Raw genomic sequence first — 26,855 nt, forward strand, 5'->3', positions numbered from 1 at the left:
TCTCTTCTAGAGGAGGAGAGCAGCAGCAATCTGCACAGATGTTGCTTCTTCTGCTCTGACAGCACTTTCAATGGGCATATCTAAAACCAGTGGAGGCTGGTGGCTCCGATTTCAGTGGGCCTGTAAATGCATTCTGTGTTTCAGTCAGAACCAGCCAGAACACTAAAGGAGCTATCTGAGGTGCTGAACCCTATCCTCCAAATAGTTTCAGCACCTTGGACAGCTCCTTTAGAGTTCTGGCTGGTTCTGAGTGAACCCGGAAGGGGATTCATAGCCCCACCGAAATTGGAGCCACCAGCCTCCACTGTGTAAAACTCACAGAATCTATCAAGAACTGGAATCCGATGCAGATATATAGAGAACAACCTTCTGTATAAACACCCCCAAGCACGTCCTACAATATAGCCTCAGCTTCCCCCATAGTTGTAATGAGGATCCAGAGGTATAACACAATTTTGCAGAAACATCCTTAAGCATGGACCACTGTAGCCTAAATTTCTGCCACTGGGCCCCCCCACACACACATTCTAATGGGATTGCAGGTCAGCTCCACAGCTCCCAGATCTCGGGACCCTATTAAATTGTACCCATTTCCATCCTCCCATGCTTGAGTCCTGCCACAGCATGGCCTCATCTCACATGATAATAATTAAATAATTTTTCCTAAATTACTGAACGTCTCAGGAAAGCACCGCAGAGGCATTCTGCTAAAGATACTACCAGTAGGGATCCTGTGTTTCTCATTGCTCTATCATCCGCCATGTTGACAGCTTGCGTGTCCCATTAGTTAGCTTCCCAGGTATACGTTTTGTTAGCCAACAAAAGTTGGCTTGGCTATTATTTACAAAACAATGACTTGGCTATAACCAGCTATTATTTGCAGCTAGGGATATTGTGAGCATCCAGTTAGGGCTTGAAGCTTGGTGATTTCTCACCAGCTTGGCCCCCCACCAGGCAACAGTCCGCAGATCCCTGCAATTGCCCATCTCGACACATGTCGAGTCAGGGAAGCATGGGGATCCCCGATCCCTTGCCCAGCTGCCATTTTGCATAAAAATGGCAGCTCGGCCTTTTATGGAAAGGCTGATTTGGCACAAATGGTGGCCGTGAAGAGCCCATTCATGCAAAATTAGAGGCATAAATGGTCCAAATAGTGGCTTAGCGAGGCCACACGCTACTCACCGAGCACCCGCGGGCCACCCAGCAGCTCACTGCATGCGGCAAGCTGGATCAGGTGGCTGATAGGGGTCTGGCACACAGCGCATGAGGTGGGATGAGGTGAGTTCAGCCATCCCTATTTGTGGCTGCCACCAGTCCCCTTTTCAGCATTCCGTGGCACCAGAGCCAGCATCAAGGGGTTGGTATTGTCCATCATTTGAGATTGCTGCTCTTTTTTGCATGAACAGGAAAATTGCACAACATGAACAGTGGTCAGACATGAAAGATGCACAACACCCCCCCCTCCAAATGTTCACAAACTTCCAAAGTCACACTAATTTCCTCTGTAGACGAAAGTGAGGCTGATTCAGAAATTTGCACAAATGGAATAGGGAAGGTTGCACAAATCCAACATGACCACGTGTTCAGTAATTTGCGAACATTTTCGGGAGACACGTTCTTGTGCTTGGGCTCACGTTCGGCGTTGCAAACAGGGCCAGCTTGAACGTTCCCTGAGCAGCAATGAAATGTTCATACAGCCCTATCCTGGACTTGCCCCTCCTCTTCCCCACTGCAGCTTGGATGTTCACCTGCCTCTTGCTCTGGCCCAGACAATGGAGATGGTGAGAAAGAGGAGCAGGAAATGCCACAACCTCCTTGCTCCCTGGCTCTCTGCCTGTCAAGCGACTGGTAGCAATGATGAGAAAGAGGAACAGCTGCTGACAATGATAGTGAGGAGGTAGACTCATTGAAGAAGGGGCCCATTGAAGTGGCCTTCCCCAAGGACCCTCAGAAACATGGAGCCCATACCATTTGGCATCCACGGAGGGCTTGAGAGCTTCTTTCACTTGTGTGGGGTACAGAGAAGGGAAGGAGCAGTGGGAAGCTCTCCTCCTACTCATGAGGGTTTGCTGCAGTTTCTTATCTACTCAAAATCTGTGGTAGAAACTAGGGGCAGGAAACTAGGGGCATTCATCCCTAGAAAATGGGCCAAGAGATCTGTGGAAGTCTGGCTGCAGCCTTTTGTTGCAGTTAGGATATAAAAGTGGCACAGGGATCAATTTTCAAATGGCGTGGCTTTGCATTTCCATTGTGAAAATATATCCCTCTGGAGGAATCCCTGTGATAATCCCAAAGATCTCTCCTTGGATGGATCCACATCCCAAGACACTCTGGCTCGAATTCTAGTCATCTTTTCAGAGACAGTCCTCTTCATTTCCCAGTAGGAATGTCTGAGGTCCTTCCTCAGGCATGGATCAAATGGGTTGTTGCATCTCAAGAAACAAAAAGCACACAACTCTGCTGCCTCCTTTGGAATAAATATGGGTCCCTCCTTTTAAGTGTTGGTGGTGAACCCAGGGTGTGTATTGAAGTTCTTGCTCCTGTAGGAAATGGTTAGATAGATACAAATCACACACACCCAACACACACACACACACACCCGTGCCCAATAGTTATGGTGGCCACTTACACATCACCCAAATGGAGGACATGAGAGGGTAGCAGTTTGCATACTATTTGCATATTGACATTTACATATATAGGTGGAAATTTAGAAATAATAACTAGAATGTAAATAGAAATACATGACAGTTCACCATAGTGGAGAAGACTGCTCAGTCCAGGTGCTACCTGTTGATGAGCAACTTCAAGGCCTCTGCTCGACTTCCTTATGGTTTGTTGACTGTCAACCAGACTTGGACTGGACACCTCTTCAGACAGAGGACACCTTCTAATAGAAGACTATCCTCTGCCAGCTCTCCAAAATGGAGGACTATCCTCAGTAAAGAAGGACACCCAGCCACCCTACCAATACTGGTGACTTTTGCCCTAGCCATGTGTCGGGAATCAGTGGAATTAAGTTGCCCAAAAGGTACAACAAGAAATGGAGTCTGATGCCCCTTTTCCTTTGGGGACGATAAGCTTTCATCCTTGGAGGGGTAGCTGCAGAGGCCCTCATTAACTGGGCCTTTAGGGACCACCAGCTTCTACTTGATGCCTATCATTTAGTGATTGCTTGAAGGAAGGGAAGGAGTGGGGATGTGTGACCTGCATCCACCCAAAGTGTAACACTTTAAGCAAATTCTAAGAATAAAGATTTGGAGTGAGAATGGGCTCATTTACATGCAGCCCTAGCATATACATCCAACATACAGTGAGATATGGGAGGAAGGCTTGGACTCTAAATTACACACACACACACACACACACACACACACCCCTTACAGGAGATGATTCGTGTGAACCAGGGCTTACAGAAACCATTATTCTCCCTCTTTCCAGTGGGCAGCTAATACAGATCAAGTTGTGTTGGCTGTGATTTGCACTAAGTATCTCCAAAACATGGAGGGTGGGGCTGGGGGTGACAATGCATGAGTCCAAGGCTTATTCTAACACTTCACTGCATGTACAACATGTGTGCCAAGGGCTGCGTTTAATTCGATCCTGTGCCAGATGTGTGTACATTTTTCAAATTAAACAAGAACAATGAGAATGTGGTCTAGTGGAATGTTGATCAAATTGTTTGCATTTCTGAATTCTGTTCTATATTTATTCATATCACATAATTGCATTTGACCTTTTAGAAGTCAGGAATTTTATGCTTTGTTCCAAACCCAATTTTGTTTTGTTGGCAGTTCTTATTTCCCCCCTCCCATTTTTTCCCATTAAAGACAAAAGAAGTAAATATCCTAGATCTCACCAAAATGATCAACAACCCTAGTTTTGCATGTGGGGAAAAAAATGTTTCTTTGCTCCACAATGGCATGTAGAACTAGCCAATGTTCCAGTTTCGGTTTGCATTTGATGCTGAAATTTGTGCACACGTTTTGGTTGTACTTAGTATTATTGTTTTGTTGAGCCAAATCTGCATGTCATTAAAAAGTGGTTCACGTTCTTTTCTCACCATTTCCTTTTTGATTTTTCTTTTTTTTTGACGTGATGACATGGTTCCATTGATTTGGATTTGTTTTGTTTTGTTTCCTTTTTTCGTTAGATTTCTTTTCCTCTGTAGTGAAAATTTAGAGACAAAAAAACCAAAAGGTATTTGCTGTTCATTCTTTGACATTCTTCAGGAGATATTATCTAACTGATGAAAGAGAGAGAAAAGTTGTTCACATTGGTCATTTTATTAATTGCACATCTCAGTACGATTATAATTTTTCTAATTTGCATGTTACAGAAATGAAGAAAGGACAAGAACGTATTAAATTAAAGAGCGAGTGAGAGAAAGAGAGGGAGAGACAGAGAGACAGAGAGACAGAAACAAAGAACATAAGCAAAGAAGTGGTCATTGTCTGAAATAATGATACGCATGTTATTTTCCCCCCTTCTCCCAACTGCATGTAGGGATTTGGTTTCGTTACTTTCGAAAATAGTGCTGATGCGGAAAGGGCGAGGGAGAAATTACACGGCACCGTGGTAGAGGGCCGTAAAATCGAGGTGCATGTTCAAAATATTTTCCTTTTCATCTTTTTTATAAATGTCTGCCTCATTCACATTTGTTGTTTCAGATGCATCATTAGTGTCTATTGTGTGCTCCTCCTATCCCTCCCCATTGTTTTTTTTTCTATATATATGTATATATGTTTATATATGTATATATATTTATTTTTATATATATGTGTATGTGTGTGTGTATATATATATACATATATATATATATATATATATATATATAAAGATAATCTGGCCTTTCTTGGGTTTATTACATTATTTTGATTTTGATTTCAATTGATTTTATATTTCTTATCATCATAATTATTGCTGAAAGTTGTATGACAGAAGTGTGACAAGCTTTACTATTTTGCTGTGATCTGAAAGGTTTTGTAATTCAATGGGTGCAATAGATTTTAAAAAATGGAAAAAAAAACAACTTAAGTGACAAAGCAAAACAATAAGTTCAGTATTTTATTTTATTTTATTTTATTTTATTTTATTTTATTTTCTGTTTGTTTTGTTTTCAATGCAGGGTTGATGCAGGATCCACAGTGGCTTTCCCAATTAGTTCAGAAATCAAGGAAAACATCCATGGAAATTATGTTACCTCAAATTTGAAAACTCAGAAATGTGGGTCTTCATTTTGGACAAATTCCGAGTTCTGTTTTCCACGGGGGTCTAATCCCCTAAATTTTATCTGAAAACATTCCCCTAAGTATGTTTAAAAAAAACCCCTACCACTGGATCCCCTTCAACACTGCCTGAATCGTATTTGTTAGAATTTTAAAAGAGAGAAAGAGAGAGAGAGAGAGAGAGAGAGAGAAATTACCAATTGAAAATGCTGTCGTCTTTTGAGTAAGATGTTGCATGTTTTGCCTTTCCATTTTCCCCCCTTCGACGGTAGCGCTTAGGGCCCTCACCAAACTCTCAGTAACCATGGTAACTGTATACATATCCCATGCTGGCGATGGTGCTGAATGGTAAGTGGCAAAGTCCATCTGCCGTTTCACGTATATTTTTTAAGCGCTGATATATACCACGTGGATTTTTTTGACTTGTCGTATTAAGTTTTCTTGATGCTCTCTATATTTTTTTTTTATATATATATATATATATATCGGTACGCCTGTAAATTGAGTGTCCGTTTTAAGCAAGCATTGGAGACACTGACTGGATTGAGGATATGACTTCTGTGCACATCTTACTCAGATTGTTAATTCCATATTGTGTTAAATAATGCACCCTCTTATCCTTTTGTTAGCTGTGATTTTGAAAGCTTGAATGATTTTGTTAGTTTTCTTGCAATGAACAAACAAGGCTCATGTTCCCCAGTGTTGAATGCTACATGTTGCTTTTTCCAATGGTACCTCTCTTTGAAAGGGTTATGTTGCACACTGCTAAGATTTGTTTGTCTTTTTTCCCTTCTTTTTCTTTTTGACCGTTACTTTCCTCCCTTGTACTGTGTCTCTTCCCCCTTTCTACTCACTGCATGCTCTTTCATACAAGTTCTTTTTTTAAAAAAATTCTGTTTTTAAATATTTTATCGTTTCAGTGTTACCATGGAATAAAAAGCATGCTCTTAAATCTTCAATTATGCAAAACCTTTTTAATTTGCTTTTAATGTCTCTTTATTAAAGTTTAAAGGAGATGATGTTACTTTATTGAAATGATTTGTAAGTTTTATAAAATGGTGATGAGAGTAAACGTAATTATAAATAGTATGATTTTGTTATGCGCCTCCTGCCTTTTTAATTTTTTAACTTTTATTTTGGGATATAAATTAAATTGCATTTATACATGACTAATACCAATAATAATGCATGCATTTCATTAGTATCCTGGACCCTTTTCCCCTACAGAAATGGTACTGATTTGCTTTTCTATGTGCTTAGGTAAATAACGCAACAGCTCGTGTCATGACGAATAAGAAGAGCGTCAACCCGTACACGAATGGTAAGGATGTGAAATATGTCTTCATGTTGTTGCTGGTTGTGCTCTCCAGTGTATTATACAAACTGCCTCTTGATCTAGGATGAATAAGGTTTTCCTAAATCACTCAGATTCTGTGGACTTGTGTATCATTTTGTTGTTGTTGTTACTTTCCCAAATTGTATGCAAATTTAGTTGTAGAAAAATACATAAAAACCACCACCACCACCACCACCACCACTGGCCAAAAATGGGCACTCCCCCATAAGCTAAAGCATGAACATGCACATTTGGGGGATTTGTGCATTTTCACAGGTGCAAATTTGTGGAAATGCAAATTTGTGCAAATCCAGGGAACTGGAAGAAAAAAATCGATTCCATCAATGAGTAGATGATGGAACAAAAGGCACCTGACAATCCATGAAATACAGACGGAAGAGATTTTAGAAAATCTGTACATCCCTACCTGCACATAGTCTCTCGGATTTACAGTTGCTTCCAAACAAACAAAGGACAATGGCATGCTTAACACAAAGCAGCACTTCTGTATCTACAGACTCAGAAATCTTAGTCTATATGGCCTTATTCTGGAAGACAATTCATAAACATTATATCAGTCATACCTCTGTTTTGTTTGTTTTTCTACTTGGGGATTTTCATTTCCCAGCATTTGAAATTGTCAAGGACAACTAGGGATAGTGCAGATGCCCAACTGGGTCCGGGAGTCCTCTGCCCTCCCCCGTGCCCCCAGACCATGCCTGCTGAGCCTCTGGCCTCACTTGCCCCCTCTCACACCCTCCCAGACATTCCCCACACTCACTCAGACCCATCTACAAGCACCCACCATTTTGCCCATTTATGCCTCTAACATTGTGTATATCAAGCTTTCCCAGCCTGAATTCGCATATATTTAAATATGTGCATTTCAATGACCTCCTTTTTTCCATAAAAATAAGCTCAGCAAAATGGCAGGCACTCATGGACAGGATCCAGGGTGCATGTGGGTGGCTCAGTGAGCTTGTGGTGTCTCAAGCGGGGGTCTGCGGGGGCTTGAGAGGGGGCAATGCTTCAGCGGGTGCCTACCAATACCAGACGGGGGTGGGTTTGTCCATCCCTAAGGACAGCACACTCCTGAGTGCCATACACTTTTTTCCTGAGCGTGGACATACAGGATAGAGTAGGGGTGGGGAACCTCTGGGCTGAAGGGCAAATCTGGCCCTCCTGAGGTACCAATCCAAGCTCTCCAGATGGTTCTCCAGATGGCCACACCCCTATGTTTGTGCCCACCCCTTTCCTCCAACCACCAATCATTTGGTGGCTTCACAGCTTTTGTGCAGTCTTTTTTCCCCATCCTAAAAAGGTTGAAATGCCTCTCATAAGGCATAGGTAGGTACTAGAAGTAACAGCTTTAAGCTCAAACATACTGGGGTTGTTGTTGTTTTGCCCTGTTCACCATTGGTATGTTGCCCCCAGGAGCTTCTCCCAAACTGAATTCAGCCCTTAGGATGAAAGAGGTTCCTCATAGAGCAACAGACACGGTCTGATCACTGGCTTCTGTAAACCAGGTAGTTCCTTACAGTGTGTTTCATGGAACAGCCAGGCTGCTCAATACATATATACAGCTAGGGATGTCAGAGAATTCCGCCACAGATCTCAGTGAGGCTGAATGCCAGTGCATTCGGCCCCCTGAAATCTGTGGCAAAACGAAGCCCCCCGCCCCCCCACCCCATGAAAGGCGCACGAAATGGAGCACTTACCTGCTGCCGTTCGTGCTGCTTTGTGAATAATTCACAAATTATTCATTTGCGCCATTTGTGTCCCTGCGTGGGCCGTGATAGGCTACGTAAGTATTTACGTAGCCTATCACGGCAAAACAACAACAACAGCAAACGCAAATGGCGGCAGCTACGGCGGCCGCCATTTGCGTTCCCTTTTTTTTTTCCGTTTTAGCCTATGTAAATATTTACGTTAGCTAAAACGGCAAAAAAAACGGAACACAAATGGCAGCCACAGTAGCCGCCACCATTTGCGTTCACTGTTTTTTTTGGGGGGGGTTGCCGTGATAGGCTATGTACATATTTATGTAGCCTATCACGGCAAAATACAGGGACGCAAATGGCGGCGGCTACGGCCGCCGCCATTTGCGTCCCTGCAGGCTGCCCAGCAGCCAGATGTCCGGCTGTGGCTGGAGAGAATTTGGGGGGAAGGGATGGAGCGCCTCCCCCACACCGCAAATGTCACCCTTCGAAAAGGTAAGTGATTTTCGTACATCCCTATATACAGCACAGCTACTGATGAGGGCAGAAGCCGAAACATCTACCTATCTACTCTGTTCTTTGTCTTTTTATCTTTCTTATACAATTCACCTTAAGACTGACAGCATCCACAGCAGTTCCAGAGCCTCCTTGTTGCTTTGCTGTTGTGTCACTTTACTCTCTCTCTCTGTCTGTCTCTGTCTCTCTGTCTCTCTCTGTCTCTCTCTCTCTCTCTCCCTCCTACTGAAAATGCGGATCTTAAAACAATGAAGGGTGATGTGGGTAGCTGTTTTCTTTTGAATAGAAAATTAAATATCTGTTAAATATATGGTGCATTGTGGATTTGCCACTGCATTTTATCCTAAGCAAAATCTTGAGGTGAATTGGGAAGATCCCCCTCAAATAAAACATGAGGAATTTTAAGGGAAGCAAGACCAAGACCAAGAACTTTTCAATATGACAAGCACAGTTTCTCCAGGGTCTGAATTAGGGGGATAGATTTGTGTCTGGGACCCACAGAAGACATGGATGCAGGCTATTAACCAAGCAATGCTGTGGATGTCATTGCTTTTCACAGCACTGGATGGTATGTGGAGGTGTCTGGAGTAGGTGAAGGACAGAGATCATCTATCTATATCTATCTATCTATCTATCTATCTATCTATCTATCTATCTATCATCTATCTATCTATCTATCTATCTATCTATCATCTATCTATCTATCTATCTACACACACACACACACACACACACACACACACAGTTCATTAAAAAAAAAAAAAAGAAATTACCCAAATTCACTTATTCATATTTGGGATGGAAATAATTTTTGAGATTCTTTTTTATTTTAATGTGGCAGAAACCAAACTGGGTTTGGTCTTCGACTACTTGGCTTTAAAAATAGGTGTTCAGATCCCTGTGCATGCAACCATGTCAGTGCTCAATTAGGGTTGCCAGCTCTTATTTTCTGACAGGATCCTCATCTTCAACAGCTATATGCCAGGCAAGTAAAACCCATGTCCACTCTATGCTAGGAATAGCTGTACCTCTTGGATTTGTCCAGGGCAGATGGGTGAGAATTCTGTTTCAGTTCAGTTTTGATAAGAATTTACCAAAATGCACACCTGTCTTCATATTCAGGATGGAAAGAACTTGGGATTTAAACACTCTGAATTGGGAGAAAGCAAAACTGACAGGTTTGTCCATGCCCACTGAAGAAACTCTCCACTCCGCAGGCAAAATTGATAGGACCTGCGCTTAGAATTGCCCCATCACAGAAGTGATGTTTTGGAGGTAAATTTGGAGGGTCCATGTCAACAGAAACTTACGAAGAGTTCTGTGGGAAGGAAAAAAGAGAGAGTTCTGATATGATTAGTAACATTTGTGTATATATGTGCAGCTGTGTGTGTGGGTTCTCCATTTCCCTAATGAGCCCATACTGACTTTCTAAAATTATTTGAAAACTACATACATCAGATGTTTAGAGCATGAGAGGAGTCATGCTGGGTCAAACCAATGGTCCATCTAGAGTTGTTTAGAGTTTGTTTGTTTGTTTGTTTATTACATTTATATCCCGCCATTTTTCCACTTTAAGAAACCCAAGGCGGCATACACAATCCTCCTCTCCATTTTATCCTCACAACAAGTGCCCTGTGAGGTAGGTTGGGCTGAGAGTCTGTGACTGGCCCAAAGTCACCCAGTGAACTTCCATGGCTGAGTGGGGACTTGAACCTGGATCTCCCGGCTCTCCGCCCAGCACTCTAGCCACTACACCATGCTGGCTCTCAAGAGTTGTTACTCTTACAAAGTTTGGAAGAAGCAATCCCTCTTCAGGCATTCAGTTCTGGTTCCAAAGTTGTGAAGGGAACCACCTTCATTCGGCATAGGGATTCCAACACAGGCACACAAACTCTGATTGGCCATGACTGAGGGGGAGGAGCTGACGCCGTGCATTCACATAGGCCACCTCAAGCATACAGAAATGGACGCCGGAAGTCTAGAACCATTCTCTGTGTTTTCTTGGACAGAAATGATTGAGTTCTCAAGGCAGCAAGCTTTATACTTCCTTGTACATCGCTAAAGGATATGGGATATGGGATTGCCATTATTTTTCTCCTCAGCATGGTGATAAAAGCATAGAGTGACAGCAGTGATTTAATCTTTATTGAAGTATCAATGGCAAGCAGTTCAGAAACAAAATACTTCATTGCTGAAGAGCAGTTAGTGTGGGAGTAAACTTCTACTATCGGTAAAGGCAAGTTCAAATGCAACCATGGTATGTTAAATGCAAGCATCTTCTATAGGTGGATACGTGCATGGGGCTGCAAACTGGATAGTTTTGGCCCAGCAACTGATTTTTACTTTTTTAGAAACTCTCCTCTGTTCCTGCCAACCCCTGACCCTTGCTAATACTCTCAGGGAACAATCCTATGGCTCTGGACATGGTCTGAGGGGCCATAGGTTAGTGCAGATTCTGCCCCCCAAGTCAGAGACAGTGCTTCAACCTCAGAAGGGGGAGTTGGAGATATGACCCCCTCTGCCCCACCCCCTCACACACGGTACAGAAAGAATTGTGCTGGCTGCCCTCTGAAGTCAGAAAATAGACCTCGGAGAGGGGTAAAAGGGGGGATTCCAGTGGATGGGGAGAGGAGGAGACCAGTGAGACCAGGATGCAGGGTATCCTGAGCCTCTGCTCTCTGCCAGCCTCTGAGCCTCCTCCCAGCCCCATCCAAAGCCCATCTAGAGAAATCTGCAGAGCTGGAGGATGGGGAGGCAAAGATTGCCTCTGCCACTTCTCTTTCCTTGCCTGTAATGTGCTAGGGATGCTGGAGGAATTCTAGATGGACTAAAATGAGCTCAGATTTCTAAGAACCTGACCTGTGGAATCTGCTGCAGAGTGAATCCCTCAGGCTGTGCAGAGTCCGTGGACTTTCAAATGATTCTTGTTTTGTTTTTACTTTATATTTGTAAAATCCGTAAGTTTCTACTGAGGAAATGCTGAATGGAAAGGGGAAAATACGCTAAATGTTACGTACTGAGGTAAATTATGTAAATACTTACATAAACACTTGTGTAACTGTTTGCATATTTTTCCGCATGACGAAAAATAATTCTTTGCATCCATCTGTGGGCGGATGATGGAACATAAGGCACCTGGTAATTCACAAAACACAGATGGAGCAGATTTTACATGGTCCATCCAACCATCCCTATGATGATCAGAAGCCTCCAAATTTGGGGGCTTCCAATCATTGGGGGTGCAATTGATAGGATTCTGCCCTCGGGCCTGTTTCATGGTTTTTGTTTTCTTATCTTTTTAAAAATTGTAGTCATTTTTACCCTGTCTTTCGCTCAGAAAGGCTCCCCGAGCACCTTAGATATGACCAACAGGCCTACCGTCTAGGAGGGACCACACAAAAAGAAAGGATGGGGAAGAAAGAGGAAATGAAGCAAAATCAAGCACCGATTCTTTAAGTTAAATAGTAGTTCTTATAATGGCCAGCTGGAATGGAAACAGTTCAAGGAGAGAAGGATTCTGATGGAGCAGTGGGGAGGAAAAGGAGGAGATGAAAAAGAAGGAGAGGGGGTAGCAGCAGCAGCAGAACATTATACTGGCTGGAGTGTTGGACCTGAACTATGGAAATCTGGACTCAAACCTCCATTGAAGAATGAAGGTCCCTGGGCAAGTCACAGAACCACCAAGCCTCTCCTAGCCTATCTCAGACAGAGTTCTTCTGAAGATACAATGGGAAAACCCTTGCCCTGATTTCCTTGGATCAGTTGAGCTGCAATGTTATACCCTCACGGACTACAATCATGCTTGCACTTCAGTCCTATACCTACTTATCTGGGAATACATCCCACTGAAATTATTCCTGAGAAGAAATTGTCTAGGAATGTGCTCTAAATAAATATGGCAGTACCCATCTACTACATTATAAAGCTAGCATACAACAGTATATAAAAGTGTGAACTACCCACCTACTGTATATATGTTGAGCAACATTACAAGGTTGTTCTAAGGCAGGCAAATTCCAGGCTTGTAGGATCTACTTGCCTTTTGACCAGATCCACCAACTGGAGCCTGGTGCGAAAGATTCACACACAGAATTCACACACAGAATTAAGGACTTCTCAGCAGAGAAATTGGAGATGGCTCCTGCCCTGAAAAGAGACCTAGATATATTGTACATGAATAAATACATTATTTTGAGTACCAGAACTGAATTGAGTTCATAGTCCTGTCACTCCTGCATCCTCCAAACTTTCTTCATTTCAGCTGTATACTTTAGGCCAGTGGTGGTGGGGGATCATTTTATTGCTGGCATTGTTCAAGAATGAGGAGTCAGAAATCCTTGATCTACTGCAAATCACAGAGACATCAACGAGTAAATCTAGATTTGTCTTCTGCCTACTAGGGATGTATGAGGATTTTGTTCCAGTTGCAAATCACTTGAAAAGGGCTCAGCCCCAAGTGTAGTGTAGTGGTGAGAGTGACGGACTGGGAGCCGGGAGATCCGGGTTCTAGTCCCCACTTGGCCATGGAAGCTTACTGGGTGACTTTGGGCCAGTCACAGACTCTCAGCCCAACCTACCTCACAGGGTTGTTGTTGTGAGGATACAATGGTGAGGAGGAGGATAATGTAAGCCGCCTTGAGTTCCTTGCAAGAGGGAGAAAGGCGGGGTATAAATGCAATAAATAAATAAATAAATATTCCACCCCCCAATGTCCATGCATTCCCAAACTTACATTCACATTCCAACAATGTGTACTTTAAAAAATGTGCACCATTACAAAATGCACACTTTAAGAAATGCACACTTTTAACAATTGTGCATTTTTGAAAGGATGCATTTTTAAAGCATGAAATTTTATTTTGTTTTGAAAAGAGGTTAACAAAATAAAAGCAACAAAAAGAAGGAAAAGAAGGTGCCTAATCATAGATCACAATCATGAAAGAAACAAAGGAATTCACTAATGATAAATCTCAGTAGGAGCTCAATTTCTAATGAAAATAAAAATGCAAGTTCTACTCTGTATGAAAGGAGTATGTGCAGGTGTATGCCATTGTGTGTGTTTGTGCATATTAATCAGAAAAAAAATAGAGAGAGAGACAACTGTGCTTTGTGGGAACTTTATCAAAAGTTTGAAGGGCCTCAACATAGTAAATGAATGGAAACCACGGTGCCATAATAGCATTCTTCAGGTGTGGATTCCTTGCTCTCTGCCCTTGCTGAGTAAGCTTATACATGTGCATAGTGTCCCAAATTTAATAATCCACTGCTCTTTAGTTGGTTGCTCTGGAGACTTCCAGTTACAAGCTATACATAGCTTTGAAGCTGTATATATACAATTGCCTGAGGAGGTCATTATGCAATTCTTAAAAATCCTTTTTAAGAATTTCCACATTAGAACAAAGTGAGCCAAATTGAGCTTTGAAGTAGGGATGTGAGAACCCATCCTAGCTTCGGTTCTCCAGGCACCCACAGAAGCGTGGCCACCACTCGTCCCCCGCCCCCAGACCTGTGCTCGGGCTGCCCACAAGCTTGGCGACTTGCCAGGACTCACTGCAATCCTGTCCGGTGAGCGCATGCCATTTTCCCGCCTTTGTTTTCTGGGTTAAAAAAGGAAGTTAAAAATGTGCATATTTAAATATGCACAGTTTGGGGGCCAGGAAAGCGTAATATGTGCAATATTAGAGGATTTATGCCTCTAATATTCTGCACATTAAGCTTTCCTGGCCCTCAAACTGTGCATATTTAAACATGCACATTTTTTAACTTCCTTTTTGAGCACACAACAAAGGTGGGAATATGGCAGGCGCTCACCAGATGTACAGATGTCAGAGAATTCCGTGATGGATCTTGGTGAGGCCGAATGCAAGTGCATTTGCCCCCCCGAAATCCATCACAGAACGAAGCCCCCGCCTCCCCCAACCCACAAAAGTTAGGCGGCACCAAGCCCCCACCCCACGAAAATAGTGCGAAATGGAGCACTTACCTGCTCCTGTCGGCACCCACTTGTGAATGGCGGCCGCCCTTCGGCTGCCATTCACTTCCTCTTTCATGCCATGATAGGCTACGTAAATATATACGTAGCCTATCACAGCTAACGCAGGGATGCCTTTTGCGTCCCTGCGGAGGCCGTGATAGGCTGCATGAGTATTTACGTAGCCCATCACGGCAAGCTAAAAAAAACCAACAACACGGACGCAAATGGCAGCGGCTACGGCCACCGCCATTTGCGTTGCTTATTTTTGGCCGTCTTAGTCTACGTAAATATTTACGTAGACTAAGACGGCCAAAAATAAGGAACGCGAATGGCGGCGGCCGTAGCCACTGCCATTTGCGTCCGCGTTTTTGTTTGTTTGTTTGTTTTTACCCAGAGCCCTCCGCGGCCGGAAAGCCGGCTGCAGACAGCTCTGGCCTGGGCCTGGCCGGCTGCTTCGTGGAGCCACCGCGGAGCACAGCCAGCCAGTCAAGGATTCCGGGGGGGAGGAATGGAGCACCTCCCCCCCATCGAGGATTCCAGGGGGAGGGACGGAGCTCCTCCCCCCCACCACAAAGCAGATCTGTGAAACAGTAAGTGACTTTCGTACAGTCACTAACCAGACGGGATTGTGGTGAGCCCTGCAGAATGTGAGCAGGGTGTGAGCGGGGGCAAGTGGGGGGTGAGCGAGGACAGTGTCTCAGCTAACACAGTCCAGGAGTCATTGGGGGGGTGATGGACTCCTGAACCCAGTCGGGCACTTGCAACATCCCTACTTTGAAGTGAAGTTCAGAGAATTTTGGCCAGCTCAAGTATCCCTGCTTCTCCCATCCCTACTGCCTATCAGTGTCAGTGTCCTAATGGTTACTGAGAATGTCAAGGGCTCCTTGGAGGGCTCTCTCAGTCTAATCCAGTAGCCAAGTCCAGACACAGACAAAGGGATTCTTTTCAAAGCTTTATTCTTCTTTTACAACTTAACAACTCTACAGGTAGCAACTAGATCTGAGCAGCAGCATCCCTATGCCCTAAGTTGGAACAGTTGATCCCCATTTGAAAGGCAATTACTGGCAGACCCCTGTATTTAAGGACTAGGGAGAATCCCTCCCCTTTTCCCTTGGATCCCCGGGGCGCAGCTGATTGAGTGCGCGTCAACCGGGCACTATGCTCCTCTCAGTGCCCTCCATCTCGCGCCACTCTCTGCGTCTGCATCGCGCATCCACTAAGTCTGCTATCTCTGCTCGGTCACTCCCTGGACTGCTAACTAAACTAGGAATGCTGGTGGGAGGAATCTCCATCAGCTGTTGGTCCTGGGAAAGAGGAGCATGCTCCTCTCCCAGGAGCGACTGCTCTTCCTCAGCATCAGAACTACTCTGGGATTCTATGGGCTCAGTGTCCACCCTGACAGAGAAGTCCTTGGAGACAGCAATCCTATGGGGACTGACAGTCACCCCTAAACCTGGGGGTGACTGCCTATCCACTGCAGGGTGGGAGGAGCAGTAAGGAGCACATCTCCTCCACATTCCCGCCACCCTGCTTTTGTGGCTCAACAGCCAATTTCTGCTGTCTAGCCATGGGACCTCAGAGTGCGGGGTGGGGAGCCCAGACCACACATAGGAGATGTCATACCAGCACTTCTGACCTCCCTGCCCTGGCCCACCCTCAGGAATGCTCCTTTCCCCCCGCTCTGCACTACTTTTCCGAGTGCGGAGCACAGGGCCAATCTGTACTGCCTACAAGGTGGCGCGGGAGAGGGTGCAGGTCAGTTCCCCGGGAACCAACCTTGGAGCATAGGCTCCAAGGTCCATTCCCAGGAACCAACCAATCCTATGGCCATCTAGCCGCTGACTAGTGGCTATAGGATTATGCCATGAGCACTCTAAAAGGGCTATAGAATCATAAAATCATAGAATAGTAGGGTTGGAAGAGGTCTACAAGGCCATCGAGTCCAACCCCCTGCTCAATACAGGAATCCAAGTCAGAGCAGCTCTGACAGATGGCTCTTGAATTCGTCTTGAATGCCTCCAGGGTGGGAGAGCCCACCACCTCCCTAGGTAATTGGTTCCATTATTGTATTGCTCTAACAGTCAGGAGGTTTTTCCTGATGTCCAGCCGGAATCTGGCTTCCTCTCACTTGAGCCCATTATTCTGTGTCCTGCACTCTGGGATGACTGAGAAGAGATCCTGGCCTTCCTCTCTGGGAAAACCTTTCAAGTACTTGAAGAGCGCTATCCCATCTCCCCTCTGTCTTCTCTTCTCAAAGCTAAACATGCCTAATTCTTTCAGTCTCTCTTCATAGGGCTTTGTTCCCATTCCCCTGATCATCTTCGTGGCCCTCCTCTGAACCCTCTCCAGTTTGTCTGCATCCTTCTTAAAATGTGGTGCCCAGAACTGGACACAGTACTCCAGATGAGGCCTAACCATTGCTGAGTAGAGGGGAACTAGTACTTTATGTGATTTGGAAGCTATACTTCTATTAATGCAGCCCAAAAGAGCATTAGCCTTTTTTGCAGCCACATCACATTGTTGGCTCATATTCAGCTTGTGACACAGTACTCCAGATGAGGCCTACCATTGCTGTTTTATTGGATGCAATTGTTTGCTCTACCTGACATCCCATCTTTAATTGCAGCAGAAACTTCTATGTCTCAGTTATTCACTTTGCTGTAGTTGTTTTCTGCCTTTGAGCAATTCTTTTGAAGGCTTCAGAATTGGACATATCAAAGGTTCTGTTTTGGCCTGTTTCCATAAACCTGTAGTTTTCTAAGCAAAGATCTTATTTCCTTGACTTTTCTCCCAGAAACACAAAAAGGAAACTTTATACAGCTGGTCCAAAGGCATCTTTCCATAGCCAGTAGAGGCAGGCATCAGCCATGAAATAAAATGGACCTTATTCCCCCCTCCCTATATTGCAAAGCTCATTAGCGAGATGGTTTCTGACACTGATAGTGGGGCAAAGACAAATGGGCAGCTTTATTTTTTAATGGCTCTGTCATATTTATATCACCCCATCATGACAAAATGAAAAATAAAACAAAATACAAGTTCTCAGTTTAACATATAATTATTAAGCTAGTTACAGGAAATCATGGAGGAAGAATGCTTTGAAATTCCGCCTGCTTTCCTGAAGGGAAACCTCTTATCCCCCCGCTCCTTTCAAGCACCATCTTCATCTGAATATGTTCAGTCCAAGCAATGAAAATGAGCATCATGTCATTCTTCCCAAGGATTTTCCTTACATGTCATCTCTGTGAAAATCAAAACCAGAAAGAAAGACAGAAAACTTGATTGGGTCAATCCTTATTATTTGGTTTTGGCAACAACACATCCACATGTTGAATTGGTTTGGAAAGAATGAGGAAGCTGGAAGGAGGAGCAATCTTATTCCCTTCTTCTCACTGATGATGAGCATTAGTAGGGCTGTACGAGAATATCATTGTGCTTTGTTTATGATCAGGATTTGCCCTGTTCGCAAGTCTGAACACAAACCAGAGCACCTTTCGGGGGAAAGCTCACACATCCCTGAACTTGTGGTCACATTTAAATAATGTTTTGTGTTTTTTTTGAAAAATGTCCATTTAAAAATGTGCATTCTCACCAAAACATGCATTTTCATGCTTTCGTCAATGACCAGAAGGTGTGCACTTTGGTGCCCAGTTTTAAAAATTGTACACCAGAATGTATACTTTCCTCATTCAAAAACAGGAAAGAAAAACAAGTCACAAACAGGAACACATGGCTTTTGTAAATCTGTCCCAGCTGCGTTTTGAGGATTGACTGGTGCCTTTCCTTCCATCATCTGGTCATCGATGGAATCGTATTTTTCCAGTAGCTCAAGTTTGTGCAAATTCACATTTGTGCACATTTGCACTTGCAAAAATGCACCCCTCCAAATGTGCAAATCCTCCCCAAATGTCCAAATCCCCCCCCAAAATGTGTATTTTCGTGCTTTGGCCTATGGGAAATGTACATTATGTGTGTGTGTGTGTATGTGTTTAAAGATTTTTACATATTTTTCTAGGACTAAATTTGCATAAAATTCTGGAAAGTTATTTTTAAAAATAAGTCTGTAAGTTTGTGGAACCCATCTGACTTGGGGAAAGCTGGTCTGCTGTAGGATCTGCAAGTCAGATTAACAGATATCTGAACTCATTTGATTCTGTTGTGGATTACTCCGTCAGCAGACCAAACAGGTGGGCATAAAGGTCATTTGGCCACAAAATTCTGTAAGATGGTCAGAGGTACTGCATTTCTATTTAGATTATGATCATTATTTCTAAATTTTCATCAATTCATATGAATTAGCATATGTCAATCTTATGCAAATGTGTATCCTCTATGATCTTCCTTTTTGGTTGGTGCATTTCCTCCTTTGGGGCAATTCCTAAGTGGCCACCCTACCCTGCATCCATTAGTGACTTGCCACTGGAGAACCAGCACAAATTCAGCGTACCAATTGTAATGGATCCTGACAGCTCAAGTGGAAGGTCTCTCCATGATGGGGAAGCTCTCCAGAATCTGGTGCTTTCAAACAAGTGAATCTACCCAAAAGACTCCTCCACATAATTCCTATTCCTGATAGATATTGTTTACTTCTTTTTGAGCCTTAGTTCTCCTTTTATGTGGTCAACAGCTCCTTTTTTCTTCCCTTTATTTCCAGGCAAGGGAATCCCAAACCACAGCATGTTCTTTTCTATGACCGCATACATATTATCTAGTTCCTTTACAGACAGTTGGAAGGTTATCAAAACTAGGGATGGCGGAGAATTTCTCCCCGAATCTCCAGGAGGCCGAATGCCAACACATTTGGCCCCCCGAAATTGTTGGTGAAATTCTTCCCCCCCCGCCCCCCTCGGGATGGGACTTACCTCCTGCGAATGTCCCTCCCGGCGGCGGGTCCCGGCGGCAGTTCGGTGGCGTTTCGGCAGGGGCGGGGGCGGCGGCCGGTCTTCCGACTGGCTGCCACCGCCGCCATTACAAAATAAAGTAAAAAAAACCAAACACCCGTGATAGGCTACATAACGATTAACGTAGCCTATCACGGCTAGATTTCCAAAGTCAGCCGTGATAGGCTACGTTAATCGTTACGTAGCCTATCACGGGTGACTTTGAAAAAAAAAAGCGCGTACGCAAATGGCGGCGCCCATGGGCACCGCCATTTGCGTTCCTTATTTGGTCCCAGGTAGTCCACATAAAGATTTATGTAGACTACGGCGAAAATAAGGGCAACGCAAATAGCGTTGCCCTTGTTTTCGCCGTAGTCTACGTAAATCTTTACGTAAACTACCGGGACCAAATAAGGAATGCAAATGGCGGCGCCCATGGGCGCCGCCATTTGCGTACGCGCTTTTTTTTTCCAAAGTCATCCGTGATAGGCTACGTAATGATTTACGTAGCCTATCATGGCTGACTTTGGAAATCTAGCCGTGATAGGCTGTGTAAATCATTATGTAGCCTATCTCGGGTGTTGTTGTTTTTTTCCCACTTTGTATTTTGTGGCCGGGGAGACGGGGTGCTTCTCCCTGGCCTGAATTTCGGCTAGGCGAGGCGGGGCACCTCCCCCCCGGCCTGAATTTTGGCCTGGCGATGTGGGGCGCCTCCCCCCCATCCTGAACTTCAGGGAGCGAACCGAAGAGCCTCCCCCCCACTGCGAAGCAAGCTGAAGAACCAGGTAAGTGACTTTCATACATCCCTAATCAAATCATCTCTTATCAGTTTATATATTGCATCTAGCAAACTTAATACAGTAGATTTTGCTGCCCTATTTGCCCTGTCACACATTAGCATTAACCCCGCACCCCCATAAGCACCATCAGTTAGCCCTTAAACTCTAAACTCCCCATACCCCATATTGTACCCAAATGTAAATTGCAAGGCCCAGAAAATCTTACAAGGAGATTGTTTCCTAGGCACAAACACAAGCAGGAGTGAGGCAGACTTTAAAGTGAATCTCGTTGAATCTTGGCAATCTTGACCATCCCTTATAATCCCATCCCTACAAATTAGTGCAGATGAAGAGTTTTTCAATGAAGAGCATTGTCTGAGTTCCCTGACTGTTGGAGTCCAGTGAGCTGCATGGCATCTAGGGATGTCAGAGAATTCTGCCACGGATCTCGGTGAGGCCGAATGCCAGTGCATTCGGCCCCCTGAAATCTGTGGTGGAACAGCCTGCCACCCCCCTGCCCCCCGCGGACCCCCCTGGGATGAGACTCACCTGGGGTGGATCTTCTGGGAGGCGGCGGCTCCGGCGGCGGCTCCGGCGGTGGCTGCGGCGGCGGCGGCTTTAGCGGCGGTGGCCGGTTTTCCGACCGGATGCTGCCGCCGCCATTTCTAGGCTTGTGTAAAAAAAAAAAAAGACGTGATAGGCTACGTAAAGATTTACGTAGCCTATCATGGCTAGGTTTAAAAAAACAACAACCGCGTACGCAAATGGCGGTGGCTACGGCCACCGCCATTTGCATTCCTTCTTTTTACCGTCTTAATCTACGTAAATATTTACATAGACTATGACGGCGAAAATAAAGGGGAACGCAAATAGTGTAGCAGGCGCTATTTGCGTCCCCTTTTGATTCACCATTTTAGCCTACATAAAGATTTACATAGGCTAAAACGGGGAATCAAAAAGGGATGCAAATAGCGCCCGCTACGCTATTTGAGTTCCCCTTGATTTTCGCCGTCGTAGTCTACGTAAATATTTATATAGATTAAGATGGCCAAAAAGAAGGAATGCAAATGGCAGCGGCCGTAGCTGCCGCCATTTGCGTACGCGGTTTTGTTTTTTGTTTTTACCCAGAGCGTTCTGCGGCCGGAAACCTGTCTGCGGACAGCTCTGGCCTGGCTGGGCTGGGCCTGGCCGGCTGCTCCGCGGAGCTGCCATGGAGCACAGCCGGCCGTTCAAGGATTCTGGGGGGAGGGACGGAATGCCTCTTCCCCCACCATCAACATAATCCACGAAAGGTAAGTCACTTTCGTACATCCCTAATGGCATCTAGCTGCCACAGCATAAATGCTGAAGCCACTAGCAAGCACTGTCTTGCCACAGTATATGCCTAGAGACAATGAATGAGGACCATGCTTGAGAAATAAGCCCCAGATACTCTATGGGCTACAGGCATGGGCAGTGCATCTGCAGGGATTTCTGGAAGATGGCAAAACTCAGTTTAAGGAAGATTTCCACATGGTTGCCCAGATGCTCATGGGAGGAGAGCACAGGGTGAAGGAGGAGGCAAAAGTTTGAAGAAATCCCCCTCCCATCTTGATCCCTATTTTGCACCTGGAAGGAAACCTGTATCTCCACTCCCAAATCAGTGGTCCAAGTAGGGATGTCAGAGAATTCCGCCACGGATCTCGGTGAGGCCGAATGCCAGTGCATTCAGCCCCCCGAACTCCGTGGTGGAACGGTCTTCCACCCCCACCCCCCGTGGATCCCCACTGGGACGAGAATTACTTGGGGCGGATGTTTTGGGAGGCTGCGGCAGCGGCGGCAGCGGCTGGTCTTCCATCCGGCTGTCGCCGCCGCCATTTGCAGTCTTGTCATATTTTTTTTTTCAAGATGTGATAGGCTACATAAAGATTTATGTAGCCTATCATGGCTGGGTAAAAAAAAAAAAAAAACGTGTATGCAAATAGTGGCAGCTACATAAAGATTTACGTAGGATAAAACAGGGAATCAAAAAGGGATGCAAATCGCTCCCGCTACACTATTTGCATTCCCCTTTATTTTCACCATCATAGCCTAAATAAATATTTAAGTAGACTAAGACAGCCAAAAAGAAGGAATGCAAATGGCGGCGGCCGTAGCCGCCGCCATTTGCTGGGCCATTTTTTTACCCAGAGCCCTCCGCGGCCCGAAATCCAGCTGCGGACGGCTATGGCCTGGGCCTGGCGGGCTGGTCCGTGGAGCTGCTGTGGAGCACAGCCGGCCATGGAGGATTCCGGGGGGAAGGAACGAAGTGCTTCCCCCCCATCAAGGATTCCGGGGGGAGGGACGGAACACCTCCCCCCCACCATCAACATAATCCGCGGAAAGGTAAGTGGCTTTCGTACATCCCTAGGTCCACGGGGGCCAGAAAATGGCATCCACCCAATGTGGTTGTGGATGCTGAAACTAGGGATGTCAGTAGGGATGTCAGAGAATTCCGCCACGGATCTCAGTGAGGCTGAATGTCAGTGCATTCGGCCCCCTGAAATCCGTGGCAGAACAAAGCCCTTGCCCCCCCGCCCCGCGAAATGGGCCTGGAACAGAGAACCTACCTGCTGCCATCTGCGCTGCATTGCGAATGGCGGCCGTATCTGCAGCCGCCATTCGCTTCTTCCATAAAGCCGTGATAGGCTATGTAAATACTAACGTAGCCTATCATGGCTAATGCAGGGATGCCATTTGCGTCCCTGCGGAAGCCGTGATAGGCTATGTAAGTATTTACGTAGCCTATCACGTAACAAAACAGTGAACGCAAATGGTGGCGGCTACAGCGGCCGCCATTTGCATTCCTTTTTTTTTCCGTGTGATAGGCTATGTAAATATTTACATACCCTATTATGACAAAAGAGGTGCACAAATGGTGTAGTGGCTGCCATTTGCGTTCCTTTTCTTTTTTTTGGCTGTAATAAGCTATGTTAATATTTACGTAACCTATCACTGCAAAAAAAAAGGGAACGCAAATTTGCATTCACTTTTTTTTTTTTTTTGCCATGATTAGGGATGGCCGTGAATTTCTCCACGAATCTTGGGGAGGCTGAATGCCAAAGCATTCGGCCCCCCGAAATTGTTGGTCAAATTCTCCGTCCCCCACCTCCCCCCGGGATGGGACTTGCCTCCCTCGAATGTCCCTCTCAGAGGTGGGTCCCGGTGGCGTTTCGGCAGCGTTTCGGCAGGGGCGGGGGCGGCGGCCAGTCTTCCGACCAGCTGCTGCCGCCGCCATTACAAAATAAAGTAAAAGAAAAAAAACATCCGTGATAGGCTACGTAATGATTAACGTAGCCTATCATGGCTAGATTTCCAAAGTCAGCCATGATAGGCTGCGTAAATCGCTACGTAGCCTATCACGGGTGACTTTGAAAAAAAAAAAAGCACGTACGCAAATGGCGGAGACCATGGGCGCCGCCATTTGCATTCCTTATTTGGTCCCGGCTAGGCTACGTAAAGATTTACGTAGACTACGGCGAAAATAAGTGCAACGCAAATAGCGTTGCCCTTATTTTCGCTGTAGTCTACGTAAATCTTTACGTAAACTACCGGGACCAAAAAAGGAACGCAAATGGTGGCGCCCATGGGTGCCGCCATTTGCGTATGCGCTTTTTTTTTCCAAAGTCACCCGTGATAGGCTACGTAACGATTTACGTAGCCTATCACGGCTGACTTTGGAAATCTATCCATGATAGGCTGCGTAAATCATTACGTAGCCTATCACGGGTGGTTTTTTTTTTTCACTTTTTATTTCGCAGCCGGGGAGACGGGGTGCTTCTCCCTGGCCTGAATTTTGGCCGGGCGAGGCGGGGAGCCTCCCCCCCTGGCCCGAACTTCGGGGGGAGAACCGAAGCGCCTCCCCTCCACCGCGAAGCAAGCTGCAGGACCAGGTAAGTCCCTTTCGTACATCACTAGCCATGATAGGCTACGTAAATATTTACGTAGCCTATCACGGGAAAATACAGGGATGCAAATGGCGGTGGCTACGGCAGCCGCCATTTGCGTCCCTGCAGGCTGCCCAGAGGTCGGATGTCTGGCTGCGGGCAGCCCCGACTGGTGGCTCCGCAGAATCTCTGAAGAGTGGAGCCTGACAGAGAGAATTTCGGGGGGAGGGATGGAGCACTTCCCCCCCACCGCGAATGTCACCCTTCGTAAAGGTAAGTGACTTTTGTACATCCCTAGATGTCAGAGAAATCCACTGTGGATTCAAATGAGACTGGATTCTTTGGAATCTGGCCTCAGGAATCCGCAGCAGATTGGGACCACTTACCTCTGCTCCAGGAGGACTGGAGGCGGAACAGCACTTGGCTGCTTCTTGCCAGCCAGAGCCGTTCACCTCCTCCCTCTCCCTGCCGATCACCATGTCTTTAAAAAGAAAAGAAAAAAATGGCATTCAGCAGGATGTGCCCATAGACTTATTGGCAAAATAGAGCTGTGAATCTTGCAGATAAGCCTATGGACTCTATTTACGTCTAAGTCTATGGGCACATCCTCCCGATCACCTTTTTTTTTTTTAAGACATGGCAATTGGCAGGGGCAGGAAGGAGGTGAGTGGCTCTGGCCGGCAGGAGTGGAGTTAAGTGGCCCCCAAGCCAGTTCCTCCCCCGCAATCCAAGTGGAGCCGCTTTGAGGATTCCAGGTGTGGGGGAATGGATCACACCCCCCCCGCACGGATTCCTCACCAGAACAGATGGTGGGGAATCTGTACACCCCTAGCTGCAACCATCAAAGTCAAGGGAAGGGACATAGCTCAGTGGCAGAGCCCCTGCTTTGCATGCAGAACGTCCCAGGTCCCTGGCTGCATCTCCAGGTAGGGGTAGGAAAGAATCTTGCTTGAAACCCTGGAGACTGCTGCCACTCAGTGTTGACAATACTGGGATTCATGGACCAATGGTCTTCATCAATATAAGGCAGCTTCCTATGTTCCTGAACCCAATGCAAAGGGCAAGACATTGTATCTCCTGTCATTTCATAATCCTGCTGGCACAGCAATCCAAGTCATCCCTTGAGAAGGCAATACTCTTTTGAGGCACCAATGGAGCCTCAGTCATGATGATTTACTATACACACACACATAACCCATGTATTAATTTGGTGGTCTGACATCCAATTTGCACCTTTGCAACCCAGTGGGTCAGATGGTAATGTCTATCCAGTGTGTGAACCAGCCCACAGTTGAGGTCAAACAAGGAAGACATGGGTCTGGAAAGAGCTGAAAGAGGTTAAAATTGTGGAGTGCTGGCGTAACCTGAATCAGACCATTGGTACATCTAGTGGTTACTACGAGGTCGAGGGTAGGCAAACTGATGCTCTCCAGATGTTTTGGACTACAACTCCCATAATCTCTGACCATTTGCTATATTGGGTGGGGCTTATGAGATGTGCAGTCCAAAACGTATGGAGGGCACTGGGTTGCCTACCCCTGGGATGGCCTGATACTGTTTACTCCACCTGGCAATGGGTCCCAAGTAGGGATGTACGAAATCCTTACCTCCAGGTCTGGGGGGGGTCCACCGGGGGGAGGTGATCCGTCTCCCCCCCCCCAGAATCCTACCCAGCCAGCTCTGCTCCGTGGCAATTCCACGGAGCCACAGGCCGGCTCCGGAGTGCCAGCGATACGTTCGCTATTGCCATATTGCTGGCTGGGCTGATTGGCTGCGGACACAAATGGCAAAGAATCTGGCCTCATTGGAGTCCATGGCGGAATTTTCTAACATCCCTATAGTGGATGCCATTTGCATCCGCAGTCAATCAGCCCAGCCAGCGATACAGCAATGGCGGCCATATCGCTGGCGCTTCGGAGCCAGCTGGTGGGGAGGATCCAGCCATTGAGGATTCCTCCAGGAGGCGGAGGTAAGTCTTCTGATCCTCCACGGACTCTGGAGGATGGATTCTTTTAAATCCAGCCTCATTGGGGTCCATGGAGGATTTCTCTGTCATCCCTGCTCCCATGAGTTTCCAGCAAGGGAACTTTCTTAGCTCTGTTATCTAGCATGCTTTTTAGCCCACTGTTCCAGTGATTGGGCCTGGACCATTCTTCCGCTGTTAAGCTATAGCCTCCCTTCTTTCAGCTGCTCTTTGTACATGCCTACATTTTTCCCCCTTCCTCCAAAAGTTTCAACCTGAAGAGATGAGTGTTGTGACAGCAAGACAAATTCACAGAATTACACCCACAGTGGTGAATTTACCTCCTCCAACTGCTAACACAGGATTCCTTGGCAGTTCCTCACTCGTATATGTCAAGCTTCTCCTCACACTTGATTAACCCACACAGTTATGGGCCAGCACATACCTCATTGACAAGACAAAGTAAAGTTTAATTGCTGTTATTTTCATGATGAATGAAGTCTTTCCTGCGTGAGCTTCGCCAAGTTAGATGATACAGCCATCAAATCGGGACGGC

General features: G+C 45.7%; 1 protein-coding gene across 1 annotated transcript in view; it reads left to right on the plus strand.

Annotated features, from left to right (window-relative positions):
- The window catches only part of RBFOX1 (RNA binding fox-1 homolog 1), a 379,715-nt gene that overhangs the window by 129,952 nt on the left and 222,908 nt on the right, over positions 1-26,855 (plus strand). The window contains exons 7-8 of the mRNA XM_084817880.1: positions 4,507-4,599; positions 6,489-6,549. Coding sequence (XP_084674006.1) covers positions 4,507-4,599; positions 6,489-6,549 — 154 coding nt within the window. The remainder of the gene's footprint in view (positions 1-4,506; positions 4,600-6,488; positions 6,550-26,855) is intronic.

This window comes from Heloderma suspectum, chromosome 12 (assembly GCF_057233095.1).
Source record: "Heloderma suspectum isolate Gila_16-S chromosome 12, 16-S_ref, whole genome shotgun sequence".
NCBI lineage: Eukaryota > Metazoa > Chordata > Lepidosauria > Squamata > Helodermatidae > Heloderma > Heloderma suspectum.